We start from the raw sequence: 12,003 nt of genomic DNA on the forward strand, positions 1-12,003 counted from the left end.
ACCGAGTTGGTAGACACGTTCCCTGCCCACAACAAATTAACGTATTACCTAATTTCCAAAGTAGGAAGTCAGTAAAACTTGCTAAGAGGGAATATCTGGAATTTCAATATGCCAAGGTTACCGATAAGACATTTTCTGCTAATCAAATGTTCTGAGGTATGTGTGGAAGAGCTCAGTATAAACTCTGATGAAAGAGTTATAAACATCACTCACCTGCATGCAGGGCATGTTTCTGGTTTTGTTCTTCCGCCTATATAGCTCTTCTACCTCATCTTCCATTACATCTTCTTCTGTTTGAAAAGGGGCCAGTAGACAGATGACAGTGATCTGTTCTGGGGAGGACATCTGGTTATGAATAATGTGATCATATTCCAGGTCTGTCACATATGGAATCTGCTGATTGCTGCATTTGCATGTCTTCCCTGCCTCTCCTCTTAACGTTCTGCGGAGTACCACTGGACAGGTCAGGTGAGAGGTGAACCAAAACTTCTCGTTGTCATAGGAAAGAGGAAGCCTAGGAAGAGGAAACAGAGAATGGGTTAAACTGTGCATTCTCAAAAAAAAAAAAAGGTGGGGGGAACTCTCTGGATGCGAAGCACTGCTTCTTTCTACTAGGAGAGAAATTGACACCCTGTTAAAAAACAAAAAAACTTCATGAAGATACAAATTTGAAATACTTTAATCAGTTCAACAGTTGAGACCAAGGTTTGGGTTTCCCACTGGCCCTTGGAATTTCTCCACAGCTCCTGTAGACTGTAAGGCCTTGTGGGCAGGGATCAGGTCTACTAACTCTATCATACTGTACTCTCCCAAGTACTTAGAACAGTGCTTGGCACACAGTAAAGGTCAATAAATACCATCGATTGATCAACCATTGAGAAAGGGGAGCTGCTTCCCCTTCTTTCCAGAAGAAATAACTAGTAAAGAAGACCATAAACCACTTTCTTGGGCCACTTAATCCACTGGGGCACGTTCACCTTCGAAAGCACTTCCTTCCTCTTGTCCTACTCCTCCCCACATTTTCCTTCCTCCACCATACTGACTAGGACTCAAATCCTCCTGAAGCATCCCCTCTCTTCCAGCAGAGAGTCCTGTTAGAAGGTCAGTGGAAACCCTTATCTATTTCCCTTGGAAATCATCAAAATAAATCTCTACTAGACTATAATATAGTCATCTAGAATATAATCTCTTGGACTGTAAAATTCTCGAGGACAAGGATCCTGACTACACACTATACTGAACTCTCCCAAGTGCTTGGTACAGTGCTCTGCAGACAGTAAGTGCTCAACAAATACCACTGAATGATTGATTACTAGCCCAAAGGCCTTCAGCAGGAAAAGTTAAAGGATCTGACCAAGTCTCAGAGGAAGACGCTGCGTAAATCTTTCTAAGAGTTGCAAGAGTCAGACCGCAGTGTCGGAGAGTATTTTCAAACCCAGTGATTGCCAGCAAATGATATACTGTTCGAAACAATTTAATCAAAAAGGAATGAGAGGAAATTGAGATGTGAACCAGAAAACCCAGAAATATACCACAGACTCTGATTTTTCTGGCCCACCTTTTCCCCAAGTACTAATTAGGTGATAAAGAGGTTCTTACCACATGGTTAGGTCTGGTTCAGGGACAGAAAACACAGTAGCAGTTGTCCGCAGGAAAGCCAAAGCCAAAAGAAACACTGGCCATGGCTCTTTCCCTTCAGATAATTTTGGGAGCTTGGCTCTGCCCAGAGCAGCCCCTTTACAACCGTGACATATAGAAAATCATCCCATTTGTCTACTAGGAGATGGAGTTCATCCTTTTCTTCCTTACAACTCTTTGCCAACCTCCTGCAGAACCTCTGCTTGGACATTATGAAATCATCCAGCCCCCACCAAAAACCAATTGTTGTGGGGTATTACTATGGCATAATCTTAACAAGTCCTCAGTTAAATTTATTTCTCCCCAGGTCATTTTCCCCCCAACTCCACCCCAACACTCGGAAAAGTTTTAGCCACTCATAGCACTTTGGTACATCTCGATTAACAACATATACTTACCTATCCATCCTATCCATTTCCTTTTCTTCTTATCTGTAAAAATATTTTGTGTCTGTCCCCCCATTGCTAGACTGTAAATTCCTTAATGGTACACTACTATACTCTCCTAGGAGCTTACTACAAAGCTCTGCAGGCAGTCAATAAATAGGACTAACTAATCGATTTATACTAAAAATTTCTCCAGCACAGATGGAGGAGGAAAACGTGTGTTTCAAGGGTTTTGAGAGTTCCCTAGCTTCCAGAGCTCGGGACAATCTGACCCTTAAGATGGTCTTGCACTTAGTAATAAAAATGGTCAGACAAACTGACCCTTAAGATGGTTTTGCACTTAGTGATAAAAAGTGTCCCGATCCCTGAAGATTACTAATTTCAATTTCATATGTAGAATACATAGGTTGCTGGGGAAATCAGTACTGTACTGTATTTTTTCCTTCATATTAATTTCCATTCACAATTTCTCTCATTCTCTTCTTTCTCTCATTTACCGTCCACATTCAATTGGTGGTCTAAGATCGGCTGGTTTTTCCTCTGTTTCACATATCCAAACCCTTAATCTCTACCCTCATAACCACCCGTAGTGCTCATCGTTCGCCTCTCGGATTCCTCTATCTAGCCTTTCACCTTCATGGAACTGCAGGCATCGTCTTTTTAAAACAGTGAATGGAGGCACATCACTCCTCTCCTCAAACATCTCCAATAGTGTCCCGTTCTTCAGAAAGTAAAATAAAACACACCGTTGACTTTAAGGCTCTTTCTCCACCTGTTAACTCTCTCTTGCCCACCTGTTTCTTTTCTCCTGCTACACATCACTTTGTGCTCTTCCCTCCTCCCAAGTTAATCTTTCAACTGGATCCTGCTCACAACAGTCCTGAATCTGATCAATTCCTCCTGCCCAGAATGTCCACCCCACTCTCTTTCATTAAACCACTGCCCTTTCCTCCTTCAAAGCCCTCCAGAAAGTCAACTCTTCCAGAGGAATTTCTTGACCGATCCCCCTCCCAGTAGGTCATGCCATCCCATCAGCCACCTTGGAACTTGGGAATATATTTGTTTAGTTTTTATTTATTCACTTGTGTCTTGTCCTTCTTTCTTTCACCTGTTGTACATTTTATGTTCAGTAATTTGTGTCCACATGATTCCCTATTAGATTGTTAACCACTTAAAAGTAGGGCTTATCATATTTCACTTTGGTGAAACACCTAGAGAAGCAGCGTGGCTCAGTGGAAAGAGCACGGGCTTGCGAGTCAGAGGTCATGGGTTTTAATCCTGGCTCTGCCGCTTGTCTGCTGTGTGACTTTGGACAAGTCACTTAACTTCTCTGTGCCTCAATTACCTCATCTGTAAAATGGGGATGAAGACTGTGAGCCCCACGTGGGACAACCTGATCGCCTTGTATCCCCCCAGCGATTCGCACGTAGTAAGTGCTTAACAAATACCATTATTAAGTGCTTAGTACAGTGCTCTGCACATAGTAAGCATTCGATAAATACGATTGAATGAATGAATGAATAGTTCAGCCCTCTCCCCATATGAGTGTAATGATGATCAATGTGTTTGTGTGTAATTCCCACCGCGACTCTTTTCCAGTGCTTACTACAGTGTGCTGCACCCTGTAACAAGTACTATTTAAAAAATGCTTAATAAATACTACTATTACTAGTAAAATTTTTACTTTTGGCTTTGATTTTCTTACCCTGAAATCCAAGAGCTCTGGAATTGAGATGTGGACTTAGTTATAGTTGTCTGAGGCATAGTTAAGTGATCTGGCTTGGTACTGCTCTTCGTGAGAGAGGAAACTCTACAAAAAAAGCCCCCCAAAACCCACCAGTTATTAATTCACCTGACTGGGATCCAAAATCAATGCACACAAATAAACCTCCAAATTTCAGTATAAGATTTAGGTTCTCATGAGTAAGAAAGGATATTGCATTCTTTTCCAATCAATCAATCATATTTATAGAGCACTGTACTAACTGCTTGGGAGAGTACAACATAACAAATTTGGTAGACATGTTCCCTGCCCACAAGGAGTTTATAGTCTAGTTTCCAATGTAGGAAGACTATTGATTCGGGTAGGAAAACTGGATGTGGACACTTAGCTCAATGTCGTAGGACAGTTAGATCTTCAGGGGTATTTCCAATGATCCCCAAAGTCAGGAGTCCATGCCCAGTGACCTCCTCTTGGGCAAGCGCACAGAAGTGACAGGAGTAGAAGGGGGTAGAAGTAGAAAGGAAGTCAAAGAAAGTGGATAAAATTTGGTCCCCTCACCAATCCATCAATCAATCAATGGTACGTATTGGGCAGAGCACTGTACTTAGCACTTGGGAGAGTAGAGTAACAATAACAAGTTGGAAGGACTACAGGATCAAGGTGAGATCAGGATTCCTGCTGCTCTTTTTGGTTCAAAAAGTGAACACTGATATCCCATTCAAAACAGTGGGCTGAAAGTAATGCAGACTCATTCTGAATTTATGGAAGTCGAAGAATATATTCCTTACCTGAGGGAATGAGATCTGGTGCTGGTCTCCATTGACATATTCCGAGCAGATGCTGGTTGGAAGCAGTCCATCGGTTGTCGGAGGGAGTTCCCTGTTTCAGGAACCTCAGTGTCTCCAATTTTTTCTTCTTCATTTTGTACCATCGGTGCAGGTGGCAGCGCTCTTACTGTTTGGACTTTGCGTTTTCTAAGAATTCCTTGTGGGACGTCAGGCATTCGGGAAATCTGAGGGGATCCTATGCCTGAGATGCAGTCAAAACATGCCACTGAAACACTCAGTGATAGCCACTTTGGCTCCACACTTCCTGCAAGCCTTCCAAAATATATACTGACCTGTCAATTCATGAACGCCAGTACTATGTCCTTCAGATTTGGGTCGTTAAAGGGGAGGTAGGTATGGGCATGATCATTAATGGTATTTATCGAGCACTTACTATGTGCACAGCACTATACTAAGGGCTTGGGGGAATACAACAGAGTTGGCAGACGCAGTCCCTGCCCACAATAAGCATACAATCTAGAGGGGAAGACACACATTCTACGACTTATATAATTTATGATCAGGGCTTATGAGGCCAACATTTTAATTTCCTGACATTAGGTAGCAGAGAGTAATTCCATAACAGTACTGATAGTTTGTTTAAGCACTTACTAGGTACAAAGCACTTTACTAAGCTTGGGAAAAAAATTGTGGGTGAGAATTAATGATGATCCCTGCTCCCTAGAGGCTCACAATCTAAGAATAAGGATGGGAGAGGGTTAGGAGTGACATATAAGTAAAGATGAAGCAATAAAAACACAAAAATAGCATACAAGGCAAGGAAAATGCTAAGTACAACGGCAATAGTCTGTTGTGGTTATAGCAGCAGACTCTGTGACTCCATGAGATGGACAATAACATTTTTTTTTCTCTGAGTAAACAAGGGAAGTGAAGTGGCTCCATTTTCCATCTTCCCCGTCAGTCAGTTATTTGAGGCAGGAACTCTACTCTGGGAACTTTGGCCAGGGCAATAATGTTATCTCCTGTATGGAAAGAGCCAAAGGAGATTTTTTTTAAATGACTGACATAAATAAATGCACTTTAGGAAGTCATTGGGCAGGTCCTGTGCACATAAATATTGCAAAGGAGAGCGAGAGACTGACCAAATGCCAGGCGATAGTATCTGCTCCAGTCATCGACAATGTTCCTGATTTTTTTTTGTAACTTTCTTAATTCTCTTATGGCACTGCAGTCATTTGCAAGGCTTCCATACACTTCTGGTCTCTCTGTCTTCACCAGTACTGAATGGTCTGATGACTTTAAGAGAGAAAACTGGGATGAATACAACACTTGGCTCCTCTAGCACCAGTTTACTCACTGGGCCCCGATCTCGTCTATCTTGCCAATTACCCCTTTCCTATGTCCTCCCTCTGACCTAGAACTCATTCCCCCTCCATATACGCCATACCACCACTCTCTCCCCACCTTTAAAGCTTCATTGAAATCACATCTCTTCCAGGAGGCCTTCCCCAAGTAAGCCCTCTTTTCTTCAACTTCCTCTCCCTTCTGCATCACCTATGCACTTGAATCTGTATCCTCTACGCCGTATGATATTCACCCCACTCTCAGGCCCATAGCACTTATGTACATATCTGTATTTTTTTATTTTAATATTTGTCTCCCCCTCTAGACTGTAAACTCCTTGTGAGCAGGGAATATGTCTACCCACTCTGTTGTATCATACTCTCCCAAGCACTTAGTACAGTGCTAAACCCACAGTAAATATCCTTGATTGAGTCACTGTTTGCCAGAACAACTATGAGAACTCACTGACTTTGAAAGCCTACTTTCAAATCAGTTAAGGGCTGGAGTTTGAGAAATCATCTTATGAAGGTGAAGTCTTCCAGTGTCATGAAAACTAATGAATGATGATGCCCTTTATGTCTGATTTAACTACATTTGCCATTCTCCCATGTGGAAATTCTCCCCTCCAAATCCACCAAACAACACCTCTTCCTATTTTACAAATCCTCCTAAAAATCTTTCTCCATCAGGTGCCTTCTCTGATTTCTCCCTATGTACTTGGTCATGTCATCTCATCAAACTACGGTGAAGCAATGTGGCTTAGTGGAAAGAGCGTGGGCTTGGGAGTCAGAAGACGTGGGTTCTAATCCCAGCTCTGTCGCTTGTCTGCTGTGTGACCTTGGGCAAGCCCCTTCACTTCTCTGTGCCTTAGGTACTTCATCTGTAAAATGGGGATTAGTTTGTATCTACCCCAGTGCTTAGAACAGTGATTGGCACATAGTAAACGACTAACAAATACCATAATTAATTAATTAACCTCCTTAGTTCCCTTGCTTGATTGTTCTTCCTTTATAACAGGCATATGTATGATCTTACTCTTTTACCTAGTTCATGTTCATAATTTGTGCTCATCTGTCTTTCCCATTAGATTGTAAATCCCCTGAGGCCTGGGGAATTTTTTTTCTTTTGTGTGCTCCCACTGCCAAGTAATCCTCTGCCCAAAATATCCTCTGCTCAATCAGTGCTGCTGCTAAAATGATCATATAGATCAGCACTAATAATTTAGGCCCATGAGCCAGTATGTCTATCCTAAAGCATTCCGGTTCAAAGACGAAGTGGGAATCCACAAGGAAACCATCGGGAGTAAAAGGGGAATGTCACTGAGGGTGGGGATGGCAGTTTGTTTGCAGGCTTCCTGGAGATCCTCCTCAGATCAGTTTGAGATGCAAAAAGCGATCCCCTTCTTCTCTAGCAGATGATTTAGCAAAGGAGGATAAAAAAAAATTGCCATGATTCTAAACTGGCTGAGCTACAGAAAAGCTTTGGAAAATTCAGTATAAATTCAAATTAATATAATAACATGGGGAAATTACTGTCAATGTTTCTGCCTATTAGTCCTTCTCTCGTTTCACCTTACTAGCATGCCTTCTTTGTTTATGCCCACAAAATTGGAATAGTTGATGTCAAACAGATTTCCAAGAAACTGACAAAACTGGAAGGGAATGAAAGAAGTTAACTTTAGATAAATATAAAAATTGAAATGAGGCTTTGTGCAAACATCAAGTTTCCATGTATTTAACACTTACCTCTTTGTTAGTAGGCTTCTTCGCTTCTTTTTCTGTTAATTTCTTTCTGTTAAGTTTGTGTACTTCCTTAACTGATTTAGGTATAAATTTAACACTGGAGACTACCTGGTCCTGAAAATAATAAAAATCTGTTTTAGATTGAATGTTTCATAGTTACTAAAAAACCTTTTAGTTTTTAGGGGAGCGCCTATCTTTACCCAGCACAAAATACACAAATACGGCATCACCAGGAGATAATCATTGCCATCGTTCAAATCAGTAGTCTTTGATGAATAATATAATCTCTCCCCAAAATATATAGGTAATATACATCATCATCATCATCATCAATCGTATTTATTGAGCGCTTACTATGTGCAGAGCACTGTGCTAAGCGCTTGGGAAGTACAAATTGGCAACATATAGAGACGGTCCCTACCCAACAGTGGGCTCACAGTCTAAAAGGGGGAGACAGAGAACAAAACCAAACGTACTAACAAAATAGAATAAATAGAATAGATATGTACAAGTAAAATGAATACATAAATAAATAAATAAATATACATAAATATATAATCTCTCCCAAAATACAGAATTTGTATATACCTCGGGACACATGTATGTGTGTGTGTGTGTATGTGTGTATTGCATATATACAATATATATATTGTCATGGGTTTGAATCCCAGCTCTACCACATGTCTGCTGTGTGACCTTGGGCAAGTCACTTAACTTCTCTGAGCCTCAGTTCCCATCTGTAAAATGGGGATTCAGACTGTGAGCCCCACGAGGGACAACCTGATCACCATGTATCCCCCCAGCGCTTAGAACAGTGCTTTGCACATAGTAAGCGCTTAACAAACGCCAACATTATTATTATTATTACTCTCTCAACCTCACCCAGTCCCCACTCAAATCTCCAGTCTTTCCATCCCCCGTGGTATCTGACCCAACTAAAAACAGCCCTGACAGAGCCTGGAAGGAAAGGCATGAGGGGAACTAGAAATGCATGTGCCCTCTAGGACAGGATGAAATTCGGACTAAGAGTCCCCTAGCTTCCTTGGCCAGGACCCATCAGAGTCTTAACTGGCTCTAGCAACTTAGGAAAGTAGCGGCATATATTTTCAACTTCTTAGCAACCGTAGGTAGTTGAAAGGTTTAACAGAAGGTAGCTTAAAAGGCAATGTTTTCAAAACTTCAATGCTGAGTAAGTTAATCAAGCTGATTATGTTAACTATAAAACAGTAAGTTAAATCGCAATAAAATGGAAATGTATAAAATTAGAAAAGGCACTATATGGGCATATAAATGTAGGTTATGTGATTGCTTGTAATATCCAAAGATAATCACATGGCTAAATAAATAGTATAATAATGCCTTTGTTCTCACTCAAAATTCAGTACTTGCATACCTTGATAAAATCTCACTGCCAGGGGCATCACCTTCAAACCTGAAAAACACACACACACACACACACACACACACACACACACACATATGCATATATCAAGGTACCTGAACTTATTTTTAGTGATTACTTATAATCCACTTATCCATACCAATTCAGAAAGAAAAATTCTCCCAAATTTAAAGAAGGGTTTTAGTCAACTGTAAAATGTCTACAAAGTAGACCTTTAAAAGTATTGGAGAGATTTTTGACACCCTCTTTTTAAGCGTTTGCAGAGGCGTCAGAAATCCAGGTCATATTGTAAGACTGCTTACAGACCTGAGAAGGAGTTTTCGCAACGTACCACTTCGAAGCATGGAGCAGCTGAATCTTGAGCTGGTGCCAAGGACAGCTTTAAGCTGACCTCCTGCCACTTGTAGAACAAATCGACAGCAAATCGCCCTGCAATCTTCACAGTGATATATTTATTAACCTGGGATAAAACAAAATATCTCATAGATTAAATAGGCCTTATTCTTAAAATTCAGGCAGAAATAGAAATCCAAAATCTGGTGGCCTGCAGTGGGATTTCTAAGACATCTTACAGAATCCATCTTGCTAACACTTGTCTTCTTTCATTTCATTGAGCAATGAACTTTTAAGACAATAGTTAGCACTCAACAAATCAGTCAATGCTAGTACTGGGCACTTACTTCTAGAAGGCCAGTGTACTAAATTGTACAATAGAATAGAATTCCTGCCCTCAAGAATTTTGCTATAACCTACAATTATTCTTCCCACTTTGCTTAAATTATCACCTATAAGGGGAATGGTATTTCCTGAAACACTTATAGGTAGTTTTGGGGGCAACTTGTTTTTCTGGTTCTAAGAATGAATTGTTACACTACAAGGATAATTCATAATCCTACATTTTGCCATTTTCTCAGTAATAAGGAGTAAAATCTGACAGTTCTTAAGTTCCAAGTGCATGGGTCGAGCTACTTTAATCCAGCCTGGTTTAAGCTATAGTTCTAAGGCGTTCTGTTCTAAAATAGTTTACTGAAACATCTGAAAGAGAAAGGTGGCTCTAATGCCACTACCTGGTAGGTCATACCCTATCTGTCTTGCACACCTCAACTACAAATATGTTCTGAAATCACAAGAAGGGAAATTTAAGATTGTCATCCTCTTGAACATTCCTTCGAAATCTTCTGCCTCTATTGTTACATTGTGGCTGTATTTTATATTCTACAAACATTAGCGCTGCTGTGATTACTGATGGAAAAAATGAAAAAAATTCCTCTTTATCGAGAGGATAAAACGAAAGCAATTTATTCATTAATTTAATTACAACTGACAAACTAAACCAAAACATTTAGGATGAGAAAATGACAGGAATTCCCATTCTGGAATGCCCTGGGAAAATTCAGTGCCTATTCCTTCCGTCAGTATCCCCTGCAAAGTAGGGGATTCCCAATTCAAATGTGTGGGAAAATTAATTAATGACTGTCAAATGCTCTGAAGTTTAAAACCTTCATTAGAAAACTATCACTTAAATTGACTAAAGTTGAATCAGCTTTGAAAAAGAAAAGTATAATCATGAGAGCAAATGCAATGTTTTAAATCTTTTCTGGACATCTGCAAGTTTAGAACACATTCAAAAGTTCCATGTAGAAAAATAACTCTATTTAAAAAACAACTACCCTAAGCAATGAAGGACAGCTTTGTTCTCAGCTACACCCATACACTTCCCTAAGGTTGCAAATTGGGGTAATCTGAACTGAATACATAATCTTCTTGGTGGCAATTGGCTCTTTTTCTGTGTCAGTGCTCATGCCCACTCTGTTGTAAAAGGAATTATGCTAACCACCACCTACCTTATTCAGGTAACAAGTCACACAAAAGCGGGCCTAACTTGGAAATGGTTAGTTTCAGACACAAACAATTTACCTTCCTAATCTAAACTGTTAAATGAGGGCATTCACTTCAAAAGCAAATTCCCTTAGGGAAAAGTAGGCGAAGGGCAACAGAGATTAAATCTTTGCAGACTGCTAATCTAATTCTGCCCTACTAAAACGTTTCTTTGTTCTCCCTAGCTGTTTTTCTGGATCTTGAAAAGAAAAATGGCATGCAGGAAAAGGGAAAAAAAATCAAGAAAGTGAGAAACTGTAAAGTACTTTTATACCTGAATGAAAACCGGATCATCAAGCTTTCCCACTCGAGGCCATTTCCATTCTCTCACAGTTTCTCCTCTTCTACTAGTCAGGACACCTCCCCACCGATTAAACATCATTGCTATTATTTGACTGCAAAAAATGAGAAAAAAATGGGCTGTTGAGTGCATCTTAATACAGTCAAGAAAAACAAAGAACTTCATGTTGGTTTTAGTGTTAAAAATATAATAGGAAAGTGTATCATCATCAATCGTATTTATTGAGTGCTTACTGTGTGCAGAGCACTGTACTAAGCGCTTGGGAAGTACAAGTTGGCAACATATAGAGACAGTCCCTACCCAACAGTGGGCTCACAGTCTAAACGGGTCAAAACGGGGTTATTGATTATATTCTTAGAACTCATAAAGGGTTAACAAAAGTATTTTTAAGTGCCAGTGGGAGTTTATATCCTCTGTGCCTCGGTGTCTTCACTATAGATTTTTTCTGTGTCCGGACGGCTGGCAATCTGTTTGCATAGCCGAGCCAGAGTTTTGCAATAATCCCAATAAAAAAGGCCACAACAGATGGACTATTCACTCAGGGCCATTATGGGTTTTATATAGGCACCATGATTATTCAATATCAGATCCCACATGGATAAATCAGTAAGGATTAAACAAAAACCCTGTATTGAGAACTGCCATCTTGCCTCTATTTACAGAGTCTATCCCCAAAAGAAAATCCCTCAGCCTAAACAGTAAGAAGAAAGTCAAGGAGATGCATGATCCAGTTCAGATTCATTCATTCATTCATTACATCTAACCCAGAGTTACAAAGGGGCACTTAGTACGGATATACTT

The 12,003-nt window shown here is 40.3% G+C and overlaps 1 protein-coding gene across 1 annotated transcript in view; it reads right to left on the minus strand.

Annotated features, from left to right (window-relative positions):
• The window catches only part of LOC119936604 (uncharacterized protein C3orf20 homolog), a 39,535-nt gene that overhangs the window by 22,232 nt on the left and 5,300 nt on the right, over positions 1-12,003 (minus strand). The window contains exons 3-9 of the mRNA XM_038756066.1: positions 11,176-11,296; positions 9,355-9,483; positions 7,625-7,735; positions 5,678-5,831; positions 4,536-4,776; positions 3,730-3,834; positions 214-514 (exon numbers count right to left, since the gene is read on the minus strand). Of these exons, the coding sequence (XP_038611994.1) occupies positions 214-514; positions 3,730-3,834; positions 4,536-4,776; positions 5,678-5,831; positions 7,625-7,735; positions 9,355-9,483; positions 11,176-11,296 (1,162 nt within the window). The remainder of the gene's footprint in view (positions 1-213; positions 515-3,729; positions 3,835-4,535; positions 4,777-5,677; positions 5,832-7,624; positions 7,736-9,354; positions 9,484-11,175; positions 11,297-12,003) is intronic.

The sequence above is a fragment of the Tachyglossus aculeatus genome, chromosome 14 (genome assembly GCF_015852505.1).
Source record: "Tachyglossus aculeatus isolate mTacAcu1 chromosome 14, mTacAcu1.pri, whole genome shotgun sequence".
Lineage (NCBI taxonomy): Eukaryota > Metazoa > Chordata > Mammalia > Monotremata > Tachyglossidae > Tachyglossus > Tachyglossus aculeatus.